Below are 21,554 nucleotides of genomic sequence, written 5' to 3'. Positions count from 1 at the left end.
GGCAATGCCTGGGATGGGATCCTGTCTGCTGGGAGCAGGAGCCTCCGCCGGCTCCCCGAACTTACCCGTGGGACGCGGCGGCGCCGCCGAGGCCTCCCCGGAGCGCACGGACCATGGACAGGCAGGGACCTGCAGCCTGACCTGGGAATTGCCTTGGCTCTCATGGGTTTGACTCAGCCTCACAGCTGTGGGGAGCGATTTAATTCCACAGCGGTGCCCGAGGCCCCGTTTAAGAGGGGGCATCCCATGGTGGCATCGAAGAATCCGTCGGAAGACAAAGTCCCTGCCCCGAAGAGAACAGCACAGGAACTGTTTTTTCTGGTGATTTAATCATAATATTGACAACTTTATCAAAAATTACAAAACTGATATTAAAAAAATTCTCTAATTCTTAGTAAGACTAGAATGGGTTTTTTTAAAAAATAGAAAAGCACTTTTATGCTACGGCTCTTCTGGAATTCTCACATTACAACCCTACATAGCAAAATACAAACTGTAGCTAAGAAAGGTAATTCAGTCCTAAGGTAATTCAGTCCACCACGAGCCCTCTAATATCTCTAGACCATCAAACTCAGGGACTCCAAAAGGATTTCACATGACTTATAAACCTTCTGCAAAGATGATTTCAGAAAGACCTTGGAATTTGAAGTTTCTCTTAACCCCTAAAACCTTAGACTGTGAGGATAACAGACCTGGGACATCAGAGGTGGGGTGGGTTGGTTTGGTTTTTTTTTTCTTTCTTTTTTTTAAATTATTTTTAAACTTTGTGGATATTTTTTTTTTTTTGTTTGCAGCTGATACCAGCCAGGAAGTTGAAAATACGAAGAAAATCCATCAAAAGAAATGAAAATATTTTTGTTTCGTTTTGTTTATGGTGTTCACACAACGCACCATAATAGAAAGAGGAATATTTCCTTTAATTTGAATGTCATCTGAATGACTCAACCACATTGTCACCCACTTAAGCAAAAGAAAGCATAATAAATAAATAAATAAATAGACAAGAATATGCAACACTTTACATCCTCAAGGAATCACGGCGTTCCCTAAATCTACCGAGGTCCTGGTCGGCGTCGTGGGCTCGCTGCACTCAGCCACTTTCGGGTGATTGTGCCATGTTAATGACAAATCCAGTGATGTTCCACTTTCCACAATGGAGTATTTTTTTTGTGTGTTTTTTTGTTTTTTTTGTTTTTTTCTCCACCTTTTAAATATAGGAATTCTCTCTTAAATTAGAAAGTAGGCAAAAAGTATTTTTTTTTTTTAAATTTTCATTTTTAAGTCTTCTATTAGAAAAAATAGAGATTTATTAAACAAAAAATAATAAGGTAGAAAGAAGGGTTGGGCCTCCATCAAAAAAGTAGATTATGCTTTAATGCAAAGAGAAAGAAATGGCTCTATGGGCAAAATTCAAGTATGAGTGACCAGTTTTTTAATCGTAAAGTCGGTGCAACATTTCTTAAAATGTTACAACACTGCATGACCTGTAATGCTCACAATATTTACATTAACTGCTTACATGAAACCATAAAAACTCTAAAAGAGAAAAAAAAAATTGGTATGGACTGAAACAAACTACTCCTAGCACCCACATCAATGCCATTATTAACCGAGGAAATCAAGTGCACGAGAATACTTTACATAATCTTAGGGATGTAAAGTAAAACAGCGGGGAGGGAGCACAGACCTAAGGGCCAAAGGAGACACAAACTCAGCTCTGGGACACGAAGCAGAGGGAGGAGGCAAAGGGGATCCCGAGGGACAGGGGCTCCAGCGCTCGCCCACGCGCGGATCGGGACGGGCAGAGCCAGGGCCACCAGGACACGGCCACGGAACAAGGGGAGCTGGCAGCCCTGGAACAGCCCCGGGAGCAGGAGCAGGAGCAGGAGCAGGAGGAGGAGAGACAAATGAACCTGCCCGCGGAAGGGACCCGGGACAGGAGCCAGCCCGGGAGCCCCGAGGTAGCTGCGTGCCCAGCACCGAGCCCCAGCGCTGCCCTGGGCACCCAGCAGGGGACTCGGGCAGGAGGAGAAGGAGCCACATCCTGGGACCCTGGGACCCTGGGACCCCGGGGTGCTGATCACTGCCAGTCCTTAGCCAGAGAGCCACGGGCGGGGCCGGGGACAAGGAGATCTGAGGTAAGCACTGCTCCCGGCCCTGGCGCGGAGGGAAAGCTCCCCAGGACCGGGAATGTGGCTGGGAGCTCTCTGGGGAAGCCTCGGCACCGTCGCCAGCGGCCGTGTGAAAAAGAAAAATGAAATCAAATGGAAAGAATGTTGTGCTACACTTCCGTTCGTTAATTTTATAATGGCTCATAGCTTTAGACTTTTAAATCTGTAGTGTATTAATTTTTTTTTTCTACATATGTTTCACATTTCTCACTTAATATAACATAAATAATTTGGTTAATAGATTTAACCTGCGCATTTCAGCCACATTAATATATATAAGAATCTGTTAATGGTATAAATAATTCTTTTTAAATAAAATAAATCTGATATGTTACATAATACTGATAAAAATTACTGTTGCTAATAGTTTTGTAAGCCACCCTTAACTTTTTTTCTGGTTTAATACTGCGAGATGGATCCTGGGATTGCTTTTCCCGGACGCTGCGGAGCGTTGCCCTTTCATCCTACTGCCAAACCAAAGGTAATCACCAGCAATCAATCCTGATCACTCCTGGAAGCAGGGCCTCTGCCCCCTTCCGAGGAAACACCGTGTTAATGACGTTAGGTAATCAAAGCTAATTAATCTAGGGGGTGGTTGGAGGGGCTCAACGTTAGGGGGGATCGACTCTTTAGTTCCTCAGGTGGCTATGAAACTTCTCCTACAGAAATGGTTGACTAAAATAGTCCCTCTACTCTCTTTTTTTTTTTTGTTTTTGTCCTTTTTAATCAAACCTACAGCGTTCTACGTTCAAAGCTACGTAAATAAAAACGCAACCGAGGGGTTGCAGCCTTGGAATTGTTACTCAGAGCTGTGATCCCACATCCCACACTGGGAATCTGCGAGGCTGCGCTCTCCTAAAGGCCTGAACTGGAGTCCAGCACTTCCAGGCAAGGTTCATTCCAAACAGACAGAGCAATGAACACTCAGTGGCGTGAAGTGGATGTCATAATTAAGGTATTACATAATCATGCCTTCTCTCTGCTGTTAAATACAAAAACAGCATCTTTTACATTATCATATAAAAGCATTTAGGCTGTATTTTTATTTATCACTTTACACTGGTAGTCTCTTGTATGTGTACTCAATAGAAACCAAAGAATTTTGTACACTATTTTTTGTACAATAAAAGATAAAGTGTGCATTAGGTACGCTTGTACATGACAATATTGTACAATATTTACAGTTCAGATATCACCATGAAATTCTGTATTATCTATATACACAATGAAAATTTCTCAGAAACATTTGGACTATTTCTTATAATCACAATTTTTTTAGTATTATAGAAAAAAAAAAAATCTCAGTAATCATCTGACATTGTTACTGCAACCTTTCACGATTTCTGATTGGCTTATCCAGCAACCTCTATCCCTCCTAATCACCCCAAATCTGGTACCACTGCTCCTCGTGGTGCCCTGCCATGGCAGCGAGCTGTCTCCACAGAAACACTGACAGAGCCACGTCTGGATCAATACCTACAGATAGACTCATGTGCACGCTCACTGTGATAAGGACTGGACCAGTAACAAAGACATTCAATGTTATCTAGAGATCTTCCTCCTCTTGAGTTTTGGAGGCTTCACTTGTCTGTCTCCCTGCGGGATTTGGTGGACCTAAAAATAAATATATGCACAAGTTAGCAAAGGAACTGGTGAGGGGCATCCAGGGGCTGCAGAGGGGCTGGCAGGAACCAGCTCTGGGCACTTCACAGCTACACAGAACTAAGGGACCTCAACAACTGTGAGAGAGGAAAAGGTTGGTTCCATAACCTGTGCATCCCAAATCCTGAGAGAGGCAGCAGCTGAGGTGGCTGGGGAACAACCCCTTAATCAGGGACTGAAACCCACAAATCAGGCACTGAAACCCCCAAAATCAGGAACTGAAACCCCTTAATCAGAGACTGAAACCCCCAAATCAGGGACGGAAACCCCCAAAATCAGGGACAGAAACCCCCAAATCAGGCAGTGAAACCCCCAAATCAGGAGCTGAAACCCCCAAAATCAGGGACTGAAACCCTCAAATCAGGGACTGAAACCCCCAAATCAAGGACTGAAACCACCAAATCAAGGACTGAAACCCCCAAATCAGGGACTGAAACCCTCAAATCAGGAACTGAAACCCCCAAATCAGGCAGTGAAACCCCCAAATCAGGGACTGAAAGCCCCATATCAGGCAGTGAAACCCCCAAATCAGGGACTGAAACCCCCAAAATCAAGGATTGAAACCCTCAAATCAGGAACTGAAACCTCCAAATCAGGGACTAAAAGCCCCAAATCAAGGACTAAAACTCCCAAATCAGGGACTGAAACCCCCAAATCAGGCACTGAAACCCCCAAATCAGGGACTGAAACCCCCAAATCAGGGACTGAAACCCTCAAATCAGGAACTGAAACCCCCAAATCAGGGACTAAAACCCTCAAATCAGGAACTGAAACCCTCAAATCAGGAACTGAAACCCCCAAATCAGGGACTGAAACCCCATATCAGGCAGTGAAACCCCCAAATCAGGGACTGAAACCCCCAAAATTAAGGACTGAAACCCCCAAATCAGGCACTGAACCCCCTAAAATCAGGGACTGAAACCCCCAAATCAGGAACTGAAACCCCCAAATCAAGGACTCAAACCCCCAAATCAGGAACTGAAACCCCCAAATCAGGCACTGAAACCCCCAAATCAGGGATGGATCCCAAAGTGCAATAATGGCAAATTTAGTGACAAACCTTCACACATTTTAGTAAGCAGAGTAATAAAAGGTGGGGAGAAGATGGTGAGAAAATGCTGGTAATGGGAAATTGGGTGAGTTCAGCTCAGGGCTGTTCTTAAGGAACGAGGGATGTCCAGGAAACTCTGTGTTTAAAAGGAAACATTCAATTCCCACTAATGCTGGATGATTTGAGAGGCAAAGCCTGGCATTGCTGGCTGCTCAGGGAGAAGCAGGAGGGGAGAGAGGAGGAGGAGGAGGAGGAAGGCTGAGCTGCTGTGGAATTCCACCACCATCTGTCGGCAGCAGCTGCAGCTCCCAGCACAGGAACCAACGCTCGGCGCTCCCTGGCTCCCTCCCGAGCTCTCCATCCCCTGACATTGCTGCTCCCACTGCTCCTGCCAGAATTCCCTGCTGAGCTGAGGATCCTGCTGCACCTTTCACACGGCTGGGGCTGAGCTGCAGGAGCTGCAAGCCACTAAAAAGAGCTGCTGATGCCCTGGGAGGGCTTCTGGGAATGAGAATCCCTATGGAAAGCAGCCCTGATCCCAAATCCTGTGCCCACAGAATCAAAGGATCGATCAAGGCACTGCAGGTCCAGTTTGGTGCCACAACGACCAGAGCAGCAAATCCCACCAAGCACTTCCCCTGAGCACTTTCTGCTGCTCCCAATGCCCAGAGCAGGCAGCTTTTGATATTCCTGCATTTATGGGTGGGAAAAGGTGGCAGCAGGATGGGCCAGCCCCAACACCCATCCCAAATTTATCCCAATCACCTCCTGTTTTCCTTGTCCTTCCATAGGAGGGAAACACAATAATGTTGTTTTATATCAAAGCTCAAATCTCTGTTAAATTCAGCTTTAATAAAAGATCTGGTTGAGTTCTTACTTAGAAGCTACTCAATAACTTTTTAAATATTTCTTGTTGGGTCTGAAATAAGCTCTAAGCCTTCAGTTCTTCAAATATATAAATAAATAGAAATATATTTCCTTTTTGGTGCTCCAGAAGCTCCAAAAGTGTTACTGGAAGTGTAACTTCCAAACTTGCACATCTTCAGTCCTGAACACTGTATATCAGCAAAAAACCTTTTTTTTCCCCCTGTGTTCAAACATTTTATAATTAATAATTTGAATAATTAATGACCAAATAGAAGATGTGGGAAGTTACACGTGCTGTGATAGATTTGTTTTTTATTTTTAGGTTGGCTGGAATGAAATTACAGCCATGCTTTAGAAACAGAAATGAGGATATCTTATAAACCAAGCTTGTCATTGGAAAGATGCTGGAGTTACACTGTGACAGTGTAATTAGTGTGCAAAAACCACTCTTGGGTGTGATATTAGAAATATTCTTTTTTTTTTTTTTTTAAACTTACCTTTCATGACACTATCTTTCATTTCTCATGGGGATAGCTGAATTCCAAAAGTTTTGCACTCAAAAGAAAGGTGCTTTCAAATGTGGTTTCATTACCCTGCTACTCCAGCTGAGAAGGAAATGAGCCTGATTTTGTGTCAGCAGCCAGAGGAGCCCCCTGGAACAGGAGCAGGACTGGAACTCATCCAAGTATCATCAGGCTGGATGTGTAAATCTCTTTTGTCAAAAGCAATAAAATTTGCAATGCACCTAAAATCCTACAACTTCTCCCATTTTTCAGAACTGTCACACCTCTGCAAACAGTTTTTAATGCAGGGGAAATATTGAAAATTCCTCATTATTCCAGAAAATAAAACCAGGATTTGTTAGAAAGCCACCCAAAGCAAGCCTCCCTCCAATGGACACACATGCAGAAACATGGAAAAGGAGAATATTCCCAAGGAAAAGGAACTTACATTCCCAGACATTTTGTCTAGTTCACTCATGGCCTCGTGTATAGCAGCTTCTAAATGGTTATTTAGCTTTCCACTTCTGGGGAGAAAAGATGAAAGGCATCAGTAACTCTCAAGGACAGAAGGAAAACCTGAGCAAATTGAATAACAAACACATGAATTCATTGGGGAGGTGCTGACCCTGGAGCCCCCCAGGCTGGGGGCACAAGGAGCAAGATCAGAACTGTAACAATATTGTGGAAAGGAAATGTTTGTGCTGGGATTACAGAAGGAAAGTTAAATATCCTTCTAACTTCCAATGAACTGCATTAATGATCTCAAATATCCCATTTTCCCCTGGAATGGCAGCACCCCACAGGCTGAGGCAGAGGTGGGGTGGAGGTTTCCTTCTTCCCACCCCAATTGCCCCAGGTCATGGGGCAGCTCCAAGCCCGTTTCCTTTCACAGGGACCATTCTATGGGGTCTCTTTGTTCCTGAAGGACTTTTCCACTTGGGCATGGTGACAGCTCCTGCTGTGGAGGTGAGGAAATGGGAGGAGGAGATGGAGGATGAGCAGAACCGTGTCTGTCACGAGGGAAGGTGATGGCACCTTGTCCCCTGCTGGGACACCGGGCCTGTCCCTCACAGAGACACTTCCTATAAAAACCTTTCCTTTTAATCACAGAACCCTGGAATGGTTGGGGTTGGAAGGGACCCTAAAGCCCATCCCATCCACCCCTGCCATGGCAGGGACACCTCCCACTGTCCCAGGCTGCTCCAGCCTGGCCTTGGGCACTGCAGGGATCCAGGGGCAGCCCCAGCTGCTCTGGGCACCTGTGCCAGGGCCTGCCCACCCTGCCAGGGAAGAATTCCTGCCCAATATCCATTTAAAATCAACCTTGGGAAGGCACTGGAAGCTTCAGCCCAGTCCCACCCTGCCCGTGGCACGTGTCCAGCAGGAGGGACAGCAGAGATGGGACTCCAGCCTGGCACAGCTGAGCAGGACAGGTGAGGATGGCATGGAGGGGATGGGAGGTGGCACATTCCTGACTGCAGGGAGATGGGAGCAGCCAGAGGAGCAGCAAAGGCCAGCAGAAGGAGCTGGGACTGGGGGGGGGCCTGGAGATGCTCTGTGTGCAGTGGGACTGGGAATGCTGGGGCCCAGCAGAGCAGGGATCACCAGAGCCTGGGAGGGCAGAGCTGCACCAGGGGAGGCTCCAGCAGAGCCCTGTCACTGTCACATTCTCTGGAAAATCCCCTTTGCCCAGGATTCCGCTCCTGGGAAGCTGGGAAGCCTCAGAGAAATGGGAAAACAATAATTAGCTGATTGCTTCTCCTGTGTTGTGCTCACATGTGGAATGTGGTTGGAGGTTGTTTACCCACAGGTGGTTGTTTCATTGGTTTCTGTGAGTTGTTTTGACTTAATGACCAATCACAGCCAGCTGTGTCAGGACTCTGAGTTTTCATTATTATCTTTCAGCCTTCTGTAAGTATCCTTTCTGTATTCTTTAGTACAGTTTAGTATTCTTTAATATAATATAGGATCATAAAATAACAAATCAGCCTTCTGAGAACATGGAGTCAGATTCACCATTCCTTCCTGCCATGGGGCACCCCCCAAGTACAGCAGAGCACAGCTGGAGAGCTGAGGAAGCTGTGCCATGGCCTGTGGCACTCACACACTCCTTTAACAGGCAGAGATAGAATTCCCTCTCCCTGGGTTTTTTCTGGGGAAAGCAGTGAGAGAGTTGAGAGAGAGAAAACAATTCTTATCTCAATTTGCTGCTCCTGTTGCTTGGCACATGGGGAATGTGTTATGGAGATTGTTTACCAAAAGGGATTTGTTAATTGGACTCTGGTGATGGTTGCTCAGATTGATTGACCAATTAAATCAAAGCTGTGTCTAGAAAGGGTCACGAGTTTTTCTTTAGTATAGTTTAGTATTAATACAGCACAGCTTAAGAAAACAATTGTTCAGCCTTCTAAATCACAGAGTCAAAGCTCATTATTCCCAGTTTGGGGGTCAGTAATGGCCTGGGGAGCAAAGCAGGGACGTGGCTCCAGCAGGAAAGGAAGGGCTGAGGTGGAACTGAGACATTAAGGATTCATGGAATCATCAATTCCATGAACTGTTGTGGGATGTGAACGTCATTTCAAGGGCTTGGAGACCAATCCTGCTCTGCTGAACCAGCCCTGGGCCTGTGTGACGAGCACTCCACGTGCAGCAATTGTATTCAACACCAAATGTTTCAAAAAATTGGATAAAAATCCAATAGTGCATCACAAACCAGAAACAAACCCATGAACTTTGCCAGATGAATCTACAGCAGGAATGGGGAAACCAGGAGATGTCCACCAAAGGACTCAGACTAGGGAGTAAGCTGAAATACGGAGAAGGATTTCTGTAATGGCTGTAAAGCAGCAGTTTCTGTCAGCTTTAACCACTTTAAATCTGCTCCTGCTGTCCTTGAGTTCACTTCAGGGACATGAATAAATAGCTGGGAAGTCACCAGAAACCCTTCTGAGTTCCCTTAAAATCCAGGAAGGTATTTTGGGGATGATGTTGGAAGAAACAGCCGCCACCGCTGTCTCAGTGGTATAAAAATCCCTTCTCTTGGCCCCGTGGGACACAGAAATGAAAGCAAAGCTCACCCCTTAAAAGGAGGGGAAGAGAGGGAATTATTTAATCCCTTCCAGCCTGTGGTCATTCAGAGCTGAGTTTAATTCTCACAGGTTTAAGAATGCATTTTCCCTATGACAGTAAACCAGCACCATCATAGAACAAACCCAATCACAGCACAGGTCCTACCCTGTCATCCCTTTAAGGATGTCCAGAGGAGTTTTTTTTCCCCCAAAATTCAATAATTTTCCTCTTTTTGCCCATCCTGAAGCTTCATGTCCCAATATTTCCTGTTTCACAGTTTTTCTGTGCTGGTATTTGTCACTAAAAGGTGGAAGTTGGATAAAGCCCAGCAGCTGACCCAGGTGTGAGGCAGAGCTCAGCCACAAATCCTGCAGCCCTTCTGAGCAGTGGGATAAAGGAGATTTCCAGAATAAACTGGAGAAGGAAGGAGGTCAGGTCTGGTTAGAAAGTGTGGTTTGGACAGGATAATTCTGATGGGATGAATTTTTTGGGTGCTGGAGCTCAGGAATGCCACCAGAATCTCCCACAGGGAGATTTCACAGAGATGCACTCGGAACACCTCAGATTCCAGAACCAAGATGAGGAATGCCAAGGGATGAAGGCCTCAGCTGGGCTGGGCTGGCCCAGGAGAGCCCAGGGAAGGCAATGAGTGGGATTAGGTGGGGAGGCCACAAATCCTGCAGCCCTTCTGAGCAGTGGGATAAAGGATATATCCAGAACAACCCTGGAGAAGGAAGGAGGTCAGGTCTGGTTAGAAAGTTAGAAGGATTTTGATGGGATGAATTTTTTGGGTGCTGGAGCTCAGGAATGCCACCAGAAGCTCCCACAGGGAGATTTCACAGAGATGCACTCGGAACACCTCAGATTCCAGACGCCTCAGATTCCAGAACCAAGATGAGGAATGCCAAGGGATGAAGGCCTCAGCAGGGCTGGGCTGGCCCAGGAGGGCCCAGGGAAGGCAATGAGTGGGATTAGGGGGGAGGCAGGATGGACTCACTTCCTGTTCCTTTTCCTGGCGCGGCTGAACGCCTCCAGCCCCTCCGTTAGTGTCTTCAGCTTCTCCGGCTCCACCTGGGGAAGGATGGACACCAAACTCGTTACCCAGAGCAGCAAATGCCCCCCTTCCTGCTCTGCCAGCCCAGGGATGCCCCTCCAGCAGGGCAGCAACAGCACCTGGAGCTGCCCACGCCTCCCACATCCATCCATCGCTGGAGTTTCTCACAGCGGCAACGGAAACCCAAATTTGGGACACTCATGGCACAAAACTGAGGAGAAGAATCTTTCAAAGCCCTTTCTTGGCAGTGCTGGTGGAGTGGCTCACTCTGCACTGCTTTCCCACATGGATTTTACACCTGGAATTCTGAGTGCCTGGGAATGATGATCCCATTTGGGCACCAAAGTGTTCCCATCACCGCCAGCCCCTGGGTGAGGAATCCCAGGTCTCTGCTCAACTCATGGCACGGCCAAATCCATTCCCATTCCAGAAGGAAATCCTTCTTTGCCTTCTCAATCCAGGAATCTTCACCTGGAGCTTTATTTATTTGTCTTAAAATCAGTTCTTTTAATTATTCTTATTTTTTTTTTTACTGATCAGGGATGAATTTGGGCACGTGCTCAAGAGAACTGGGAATTTAAACCTTGAATATTTTAAATTGAAGTAATTTCAGGCACTGTGTGGGCACCAGTAAGTCCCAGTGTAAGCAATACAAGCAGAAAATTAATGATAACATCTCTGTAATTTCATCATTTGCATCTCAATACACGAAGCCACATCTCTCTGTTATTTTGATCTGGCTCAGTCATTCCTGCTGGTAAAAACAAAATCAGATATTTAGAACACATCAACCTAAGGAAAAGAAATGGTTCAGTTCCTGTTTCTTTGCTACATCTCACTTGACATTTTCCATAAATACAAATGTATTGAGTGTGTGCCTGTACACAACCTGGAAATGAAGTGGGAATGCAAATTCCCTCCAAATTCAGCCTTCCAATTCCTAAATAATTTATATTCACCACAGGTCTGACGTGTGGACACGACAAGGTGGAGGTCATGAGTGAGCAGTTGCCAAAATCTCTTGAAATAAGGCCCAAAATTACACATTCAGACCAGATTTCCATGTCTTAAAGTCACACCTGTGCTAAAGAAATTGGGAATGTGCTGATCCAGGCACTTCCAGGAATCATTAATGGAGAAATCTGCACTTGGAGAGCTGAGATTTCAATTTTCATGAAATAAATTCAATTATGCCACAAGTTGTAGCGTTCTTCCCCTTAAAACCTGCTCACTTTTAATGCAAATATTTCCAATAACTCCTCCCCTCACTGGATTTTGGAAGAACACAAATTCAGGAGAAACTGAGAACCTGGGGAGCTTTTCTAAGGACAAACATGAGAGAAAAGGAATTATCCCTATCCACAATGGAAATGTGGAACAAACACATAAGGAACAAACTGCCAAGAGCTGCCAGGAGAAAAATTGCAAAGTTCCATGTAAATAATGTTATTAAGAATTAATATCATGTTTGGGAAACAAATGACCTTAAAGTAACAAAAAGATCTTCATTATTGGCATTTTGTGATGGTTATACATTAAAAAAAACACTTGAGTTTTTGGGAAGTATCAAATTGCTACAAAACAGGGTATGGAAAGCAACTCCAACAGAAATCACAATTAATAATCATCAATATCAACACCAGATCACACACAGATGGGAGGAATCCTCCCTGTTCTACCTGCAGCACCAGAAAAGCTCAGTTTAGCCAGTCCAGTTTAACCAGCCCAGTTTAACCAAGCCCAGTTTAACCAGCTCAGTTTAGCCAGCCCAGTTTAACCCAGCCCAGTTTAACCAGCTCAGTTTAACCAGCCCAGTTTAACCCAGCCCAGTTTAACCCAGCCCAGTTTAACCAGCTCAGTTTAGCCAGCCCAGTTTAACCCAGCCCAGTTTAGCCAGCCCAGTTTAACCCAGCCCAGTTTAACCAGCTCAGTTTAACCCAGCCCAGTTTAACCCAGCCCAGTTTAACCCCTGGAAAATCACACGGAGAGCAGGATTTGCCCTGGTAAAATTCACCATGAAAAGCTCCCACAAAACCTTTGATTGCTCTGGTTCTGCTTAGGTGATGAATAATAACCAAGGTGGGTAACAATCAAATTAATTGCTTAATGAGATACAACTCCTCTGGTTTGGGATTAAATTCAGGCTTCTCCTTTTCCTCCCAGAAATTTCTGCTGCACTTCCTTGGGCTCCTCTAATTTCCAGCAGCCAAAAACCAAGGAAAAGAAGTGCTAAATTCCTGCTTTTCCTGTCTGGATCTCCCAAACAGATCCATCATCCCATTAAATACCTGAATGCCCAAAGTCTTTTAAATGGAAACAAAAACCAAATAATAAACAATCTAAAGAGCAGAGGATGAACAAATCCCAACAGCAAATTAATGTAACACAGGAGGGCCACATTTGGTTACACAAAGACTTTAAAGATGTTTTCAGGAAGCTCCAGAGGAAAAGGAATTTTCCCAGGTGCTGCAGGTCACTCCCACCATGGGCTGGTGCAGAATTCCTGAAGAACATTTGGTTTCCAAGGGTGTTTCTTTGTGGTTTTCCAGGTGATTCCTTCTGGTCTGGTGTGGGTTTTTCCCTGTGTATCCCACCTTCCACCCTCAGCTCCTGCCCTTTGCAATGGCTGCTCACCCCACACTTCTGGATGAAGGAATCAAACACATTTCTTCCATATTTACATTGAAAATGATTAATTCAAGGTGATGTGATGTCAGAGGTGATCCATGATGTGGGAATTCCTCACGGAGAGCTTGGACTGGTCTCCACCTTGCTGTGAGCATTCCAAGGATCTGCTTCCCTGGTTTGGTGCTCAGTACCCAATAAAATGGGTGCCACTGGATTTCACACCCCACAATAATCCCCACACAATGCACAGAAACCCCAGCACAGCAAAGCTTTGCACAGATCCAACAGCACATCCTGGCAGCCACAGGTTAGGGAGGAAACGTGAAATTGCTCAGGAATGCAGGTAAGAAAATTCCTCTCTTTACACAAGTGAACCTTTCATTTCTATGGAACATTCACAGAGATTTGGACACACGGATTCTGTTCATCCACAAAAGCACACTGGGAATGGGAATGTTCTCCCTGTGCTCCTGACTCAGACAGGGATACTGAACATGGAATTCTTCCAGTTTTGTTTCAGCCCTAAAGGTTTGTGATCCTCCAGCTCCTAACCCGACTGGTAACTCAGGGCTCTGAGCTTCCTGAGGATGAGCTCTGAAACACTCTCCTGCTTTGGGCTGGCATGGATTAATCCATGGAAAGCTCTGGAATATTCAGCACTTTCACCTGCCAAGGGACACTGAGGCTCTCCTGCTCTGGGGGTGAAACCACAGTGGAGGAGCATCCAGGATTTACAGCTCCAGAGGGGAGGGACAGGGATGGAATTCCCAGAGCAGCTGGGGCTGCCCCTGGATCCCTGGAATGTCCAAGGCCACACTGGATGGGGCTTGGAGCAACCTGGGACAGTGGGAGGTGTCCCTGGGCATGGCAGGGGTGGGATGGGGTGAGTTTCTTGTCCCTTCTCTCCTCTGGGTATCTGCTCCTGGCTGAATTTTGGGGAAAGGAACACTTTGGTGTAACCCACTCTCCTCAGTTCTAAGTGATTTGATTTCTTTGTGTCACTGACAAACCTTTATTTCCTTAAATCTCCACTTTCTGCTTATGCATTTTAAAATTCTTTAATATTTCTAGGTGGAGGATGTGCAGCATTTTGTAAGAACTACAAAGATAAAATGTTACACGAGCAGTGGAGACCAGATTTGGGAGAATTTTTCATAATAAAATTACCAATAACTCCTTGATAACTGCATTTCCTGTATATTCCCCAACAAGCACATGATTTGTTAACACAAAAGAAGAATTTCAGTATGAAAGACCAAATTGGAACACTTTCCTTATTACTAAATGATGATCAAAACCTCCTTTAGAGTTGGAAATGTGTGTGTGCATTTCCTGTGAGAAGTGTGTGTCAATCAGCAAGATTTCACTCATTAAGGATTCCTCAATCTGATGAGGCCACTTCTCCTTTTTGCAGTTTCAGCACTTTCAGGTATTTCCGTATCAGATGCTTTGGACACAGCCAGGAATTTGTCTGAACACACCACCTAAGTGAGAACCACTTCTTGTTAACACCAAAAAATCATTTAGCAAAGCCCAAACTTAACCTGTCTCGTGGCCTTGGCAGGAAATGAAGGGGAAATTCAGCTCTACGAGCTACAGCTAGGAAAAAAACGCCATTAAAAGAAGAGACAAAATAAAGACAAAATTTTGATTTGTGTGCCGGTGGCGGGGGGGAAGAGAGAGAGATGTGCATAGAGACATAAATATACCTTCCCCTCCTCAGCGTTCTGTTGGCATGAATTGTGAACCTCTTCTTCTCTGCCAAGTTTGCCAGGCCAGGAGGTGAGTCCTTTGATCTGGCCCCAGACCAAGTCGCCCACGTTAAACGTCCTGGGCCTGTAGTGGATGAGCTCGTGGGACGAGGGCGACTCGGGGTTCCGCAGCTCCTCCTCGCTGCTGATGCTCTTAGCATCCGAGGGGCTGGGCACGCACCCGTTAATGCTTTTGGCATTAAAATCTCCATTGTAATGGATGTAGTCTTTCACTAAGGAACTCTCCAAGCTATTGGAGGAACTGGGAGATTGCTCTTCCAGGATCAGGTCTTGTTTGGAAGCGTTGAGCAACTCCCCGAAGGCCCTGTTGGGCTGCGGGCGGTTCCCGTTGATGTGTGCACATCGTTCCACAGTGTTCTCCAGTCTTTCCTTGAAGCTCATCATAGTTCTTTTGTAATTGTTATACCTGAAATTCTCCTCCAGCGCCTTCTCGCTCTGACAGTTCCGCTGCGCCAGCAGGGCCTGGTGCTGCTCCCCCTGCAGCAGCGCCGAGGCGTTGTTGGGCCTCTCGTGGCACGGGCTGCCGTGGACGTGGGCCGAGTGCTCCAGGAACTCCTCGCATTTCCACCTGCCCATCTCCCCCACGGGGCTCTGCTCCCCTTCCCACTGCTTTTTGGGCGTGTTGCAGGCGGCCGCTTTGTAATACTCGTAGCCGTCCCCCTCGCCGGGGCCCTTGCCGTGCTCCGCGTTCTTGGGGCCCCGCGCGCCGCGGCCGCCCCGGGCGCGCCCCTCGTGCTCGGTGCCGCGGCCGTGCGCCGCGCCCGACAGGTTCAGGGGGTCCCCGATGGAGGCTGTGAAGGCACTCATGGCACTCAGGGCGGGGATGGGGCTCGGCTGCGTGGAGCTGGAGCCGGCCGTGGTGATCACCACCGGCACCCCCTTGCTGGCCGCGTCCACCACCGCCTTGTAGATGGCGTCCACCGAGGCGTCGCCCGCGGCCGCGGCCACGGCGTTGTTGGGGGTGTCCTTGGCCTGCTGGCCCAGGGAGGGGTCAGGTCTCTGCTGCAGCTCGCAGGGGGGCTCCTGGAAGGGAGGAAGGAGAGCGCTGGAGCTCTCGGGAAGCGGCGCCATGCCCATCTGGGTGATCATCCTTTTGTTGAGGACGGCGGCGTCTTCCTGCATCCTCACCTAGGGAAAGGAGAGACAGGATGGGAACTGATGCTGGAACTCCAGCTGGATTTCAGCACATAAACTCTGTGGTTATTCACTACAGCACATTTCCTTTTGTTATACACCAGGTACAAACTGAACAAGGTAGAGAGAGAATTAAGGGCCTGATTGAGAGGAAAACAAAGCCCCTTTCTCAGGCTTTGTGTCAGCAGGCTCCTGTTTTCTCTCAAGTCCTAAACGCCAGGGTCAGAATTCTTGACTCAGAGACACAGGATGGTTTGGGTGGGAAGGGACCTCAAAGCCCAACAAGTGCCACCCTGTGCCACAGGCAGGGACGCCTCCCGCTGTCCCAGGCTGCTCCAAACCCTGTCCAGCCTGGCCTTGGACACTTCCAGAGATCCAGGAGCACCCACAGCTTCTCTGGGCACCCTGTGCCAGGGCCTGCCCACCCTCCCAGCCTGGAATTCCTTCCCAATTTTCCACCTAAATCTCCCCTCTGACAGTTTGAACGCACCCCTCCAGTGCCTCTCCAGCCTCCCCACAGCCCCTCCAGCCACTGAGGATGCTCTGAGGCCTCCTGGGAGCCTCCTCTTCTCAGCTGAGCTGATCCAACCCAGCCTCCTGCTGGAGCACAGGACCACAGCCAGGCGGGCTCTGTGCAGCTCCAGCGAGGAGAGATCTCAACTCCACAACCTCTGAGTTCTGCCCTCAGCTCCTCTTCTTTCCTTCCCAGACCCCAGCATTGCTTCTGTCCCTGTGTGCTCCTCAGGGAGTTCCTGAATGCCACCACTGTGCTTCTGGAATTGCTCCACAATCCTATTTGCCCCTTTGCTGTGTGCCTTTCCCATGGCATCCCCAGTATGCCACACCCCTGCGCTCTAAGCTGCGAGAAATAGATTTGTAAAGAATTTTAAATTTGATAGAAAGTTTATATAGTTTTGTATATTTGTATGTAAATACTGAGATAAGGTGTGTTGGCTTAAGAAGATGATTATCTGTGGAATAGAGATGATGTTGTTGGGAGAAAGATTGAATTGGAAATAAGTTTTAATAAGTTGTAATATATGTTTTTGTAAAAAGACTCGATATTTTAGAGAATTAGAATTTTGAAAGATGTATTGTAGTAAGATTAGGTGGGAAAAAACATGATTAGTGTTAGAAATAATGGTAATATTGTGTAGCAAAAGTCAATAAGTTTAAAAATATTTTTATAGTATTGTAACTAAGAAATAAGTTCATTTTTAAAAAAATAGTGTTGAGTTTTATATTTTTTGTGTTTTATTACTTATTGAGAGTAATAATAGAATAAAATCTGTTAAAATATTTTAGAAAATAAAACTAAGAAAACCAACACTAAGCCACAGCAAACTGGCACCTCCAGATTCAACCACCTGAACTTTTCCAACTCCTTGTCACATCCACAGGCAGGGAACACAATATCAACAAGAGCACTCCAAAAAAACCTGCAAAAATTTTCCACAGGGAAAATATTCCAAAAGCCCTGTAACTATTTACTGTGACTATTTCTATAACTGGAAATGGGACAGAAAAAATTACTGGGCTAAAGCCAGCAGAACTCCTACAAGAGAGGGAACAGGCAGAGAGCTGAGATTTTTCAGGGGAGCTTTTCCCCAGCTCCTTTTTCCTCCTGGAAGGGTGGAGGCACTGCCTGGCCCTTCTGCCTTCCTCTCCTCACACCTGCACTTGTGCAGCAATGCTGAGCAACAACAAACCCCTACCTGCACCCTGGCTCTGTCACCTGGTTTTGCTCTGTTTAACTCCAACCTGAGTTAGGAATAATTGTGTTATGTGGAGAGCAGGCAAGCCTCATTTTTGCCCAGCTTGTCATTGTTTATTCGCTCCCATCCCTGTTTTTCCAGGCTGCACAATCCCCATCACAGCTCCTCCATCCCATTGCAGTGGGAATAAGAGAGGATTGGTGCACACAGTCACTCAGAGTGACTTATTAATTACTAATTCTAATTACTGCAAATTGCTATCAGTACTTATTTCTTGCTGCTGAATTATCAAAATGGGCTAAACAGGAATTTATGGTAAATTCTGTGGGATGGAAAAGAGATCTGTTAACATTCTATAGTGATTGTCAGCATATAGAGGAACTTTTTTTCAATACATGCAACATAACTCTTTCCAAAGCAACTAAACCCAATTCCTAAGGAGAAAGGGATAAAATTTCAATAACAAATGTTCCTGATTTGCAAAATCCATCAGCTACTGAAGGGATATATTCTATGCAATAAATGTATTTACATTCATGTAATTATATAAATGATATTGTCTTAATCAGCAAAGAAAGCAAACTCTGGGGGATGGAATTTTACCACCTGAGAGCTGCACACTTGCTTGAATATTGATTTACTTTTGTTTTCTACCTGGAAATTCTGGAACAGACACGCCATGGGGTTTGGGTTGTTGGCTGGGCCAGGAATTTGGGGCTGGCCCTGAAAGCCCTGCACGTTCTGGTAGCCCTGGAGAAGGTGCTGCTGCTGCTGCTGCTGCTGCTGCTGCTGCTGCTGCTGATTTGAAGGAAACATCTGATTGTTGTTGAGGAGTGACTGGAGATGGCTGAGCTGATGGTTGTTCAGAGTAGTGTTCAGAGATGACATTTCCCCTGCAAGGCAAGCACAGGCAAACACCACTCAGCAATTCCCTGCACTCCAATCCCACTGAGTGCCAAAAAACCTCTGGAAAACAACTCTCCAAGATCAGTATTAAACGTTGAAGAAGAAAAGGAGAATATGATTTTAATTTCTAACAAGAATGTTTGCTCAACAAACAAGCTCCAACAACACCAAGAAAAAAAAAAAAAAGAAGATAAAACCAGCATCTGAAATTATGAATCTGAAAATACTGTGTCCAGCTCTGGCCCCTCAGCTTGGGAAGGACATTGGGACACTGAGTGCATCCAGAGGGGACAAGGAGGCTGGAGAGGGGCTGGGAACACAAACCCTGTGAGGAAGCCCTGAGGGAGCTGGGGGTGCTCAGCCTGCAGAAAAGGAGACTCAGGGCTGCCCTCATCACCTGCACAGCTCCTGAAAGGTGCCTGTGCTCAGCTGGGGCTGGGCTCTGTCTCCAGGAACTGACACACCCAGAGCACACAGCCTCAAGCTGTGCCAAGGGAAGTTTAGGATGGATATCAGGAAAAAGTGATAAAGCTCTGGAATGGCTGCCTGGGGAGGTGGTGGAGTCCCCATCCCTGGGTGTGTTTAACACAGCCTGGATGTGGCACTGGGTGCCAGGGTTTAGCTGAGGGGCTGGGGCTGGGCTGGACTCGATGATTTTGAAGGTCTCTTTCAACCTGGTGAATCGTCCCTCCCCAGACCCGCTCAGCTTTTGTTTCCCCCAAGCTGCACTCACCCAGCAGGCCGGTGCCCAGGAGAGGGTTCAGGAGCTGTGGCACCACGGAGCTGTTGCTGACCTTGGCGGGCCCGGCTGCACCACCAGAGATGTTGAGGAGCGTTTCTGCCATGGACACCACGGCCGTGCCCCCGCCCAGCGCCGACACCGACAGCGCCGCCACCGCCGCCGACGTGGTGCTGGTGGTGCTGGTGGTGGCCTGTGAGGAGGTGGCAATGGCCACCTCGGGGTGGCCACCCGAGCTCAGGACACCCCCTACCAGCTGCGGGTTGAGGGCCATGAGCGCCGAGGCGCCGGGGGCGGCGGGCAGGAGCAGGGGGTTGGCGGCGGGCTCGGGGAAGCCGGGGATGGGCGCGGGCAGCAGGGGCTCCACCCGGCCGCCCTCAGGCAGCGGCTCCGGGGGCGCGGGGGCGTTCTGCTGCTGCTGCTGCTGCTGCTGCTGCTGCTGCTGCAGCAGGTCGGAGATGGAGATGTTGAAGGATGGCACGGGGAGCATGGCGGCTGCCTGGGCCTGGTTCTGGAGCAGGGCCGCCAGCAGCTGGAAGTGCACGGGCTGCAGGACCTGCCCGTCCACATCGCCGGAGAGGAACGCTAAAGCAGCATTGACGTTCGGGTTCAGGAAACCCAGAGGGTTGAGGTTGACCTCAGACTTGCCTTCTCCTGCTGAAGGCTGGAGGATGTTTAGGAGGTTCTGGTTCAGGAGATGTTGCTGATTCACCGGCAGAGAGAGAGGCAGGGAATTGAGGAGGTTCTGATTCAGAGGATGCGGCAGATTGTTGTTTGAAGAGCTGTTCTGCGGGAAGTGGAGCGAGTGCTCGTGGCCAGCGAAGGGGAACTCGCCCCCCATGGGCAGCTGGCCCTGCTGCAGAGGGGTCCCCGCTGCAGTAGTGACAATGACACCGTCCTGGAGCACAGACGTGGTCTTGGTGATGGCAGCTTGGCTGGCCCCAGCGATGGCTATCGATGAGGACGGGCCCAAACCCCCTGGAATGGAAGAGCAGCAATGTTAACGGGGTGCTGCCTGCTGGGGACACCTCCAGGGCACACGGCACCGGGCTCAGCCCAACCTGCCAGGGGAAAAGGGGCTGGGGGATCCAAACTGAAGCACTTGAAAAACAGGAATGGATCTGCCATGAAATGCTCCAGCCACTCTGTGCCGTGCCCCATTGGAGATTATGGCACTGTGCACTTGTACTTCCCTAAAGTTCTTGGAGAAGGGTTATAACAGAATTAATTTGTGGAGAGCTTTGTGGACAGTCAGCTAGCTGAGAAAGGGCATGTAGACATGATACCGCTGATTAAGATAGAAGAAAGCAAGTCTAGGAGTCAGCAGTCAGTGTCCAATCACTGATGTGACTTTGCTGCAACATTAAGATGGGGGAGAGGATCTTTTGCCAGAAATATGGAGATAGTTTCAGCAGAATAACCACAAGAATGTAGAAGTAATAACAAAATAACTATAAGAATATAGAAGTAAGCGTGGTTGCCCAATGAGTAATTAACCAATAATGAGCTCAGCTTTGCAATATGTATAAGCTTCATTAACACCAATATAACTATGTGTGAACTATCTCAATAAACTTAGAGTTTTGCTGATCACTCATATCGAGTGCTGCATTTCTTCCACCGATCCGACATTAATTCACATATAATCACAGATTTTCAACAGCATAAACCCAAAACCAACCATGACTTAACAGAGTTAGTCATGGACCAGGTTGGAATTAAGCACCAGGAGGAAGGATCACAGGAACAATGCTGGGTGAAACCCTGAGTCCATGATCCACTTCCAGTTTTAATTCATTTGGATTGAATGGGTTTTGGATTTTAGATTATTATTTAGGGCATTGTTTTGGAGTCCTGAATTAAAAAAAAATACATGGTATGATGAGACTACTCCAGGTCAGCAGGAATTCACAATTTGTAAAGGAAAAATGTAAATTGGGGTGGTGTAAAATCCATCACTTGGATGAAAAGAAAGGGCAACTGGGTAAATTTACCATGAGAAGGCTACAAAGAAAGAGTAAAAAAGTTTATTTGGGTATCTTTATACCCCTTTAGCAAAGCTGAAATATAAATTATTATTATGTTTTTACTAAAGGCAATTTTGAATTGACAGTGGTCACTCATACAGCTCTTAGGATGAGAGAATGAAAGGCATCAATGATCACAAAATATCAATTCCCATTTTTCTGAACAGGCTTTAAAAAGGGATTTGCCAGCACACCCAAGTGAAAAGAACTGAGCCAAACCTTTACAACATTTTAAACTAAAATAACCATTTTTTAA

General features: G+C 47.0%; 1 protein-coding gene across 6 annotated transcripts in view; it reads right to left on the bottom strand.

The window, feature by feature from the left end:
• Nucleotides 1-310: 310 nt before the first annotated feature.
• The window catches only part of MBD5 (methyl-CpG binding domain protein 5), a 130,304-nt gene continuing 109,060 nt past the window's right edge, over nucleotides 311-21,554 (bottom strand). For all 6 annotated transcript variants that reach the window (XM_071435483.1, XM_071435482.1, XM_071435486.1 and 3 more), the window contains 6 exons: nucleotides 19,266-20,249; nucleotides 18,281-18,519; nucleotides 14,715-15,905; nucleotides 10,321-10,394; nucleotides 6,703-6,778; nucleotides 311-3,785 (listed from right to left, as the gene is read on the bottom strand). In XM_071435483.1, coding sequence (XP_071291584.1) covers nucleotides 3,714-3,785; nucleotides 6,703-6,778; nucleotides 10,321-10,394; nucleotides 14,715-15,905; nucleotides 18,281-18,519; nucleotides 19,266-20,249 — 2,636 coding nt within the window. In that variant the 3' untranslated portion in view covers nucleotides 311-3,713. The remainder of the gene's footprint in view (nucleotides 3,786-6,702; nucleotides 6,779-10,320; nucleotides 10,395-14,714; nucleotides 15,906-18,280; nucleotides 18,520-19,265; nucleotides 20,250-21,554) is intronic.

This window comes from Agelaius tricolor, unplaced genomic scaffold (assembly GCF_023055355.1).
Source record: "Agelaius tricolor isolate 1412-34295 unplaced genomic scaffold, bAgeTri1.0.p SCAF_10, whole genome shotgun sequence".
Taxonomy (NCBI): domain Eukaryota; kingdom Metazoa; phylum Chordata; class Aves; order Passeriformes; family Icteridae; genus Agelaius; species Agelaius tricolor.
This window is presented reverse-complemented; position numbering and strand designations above follow the sequence as displayed.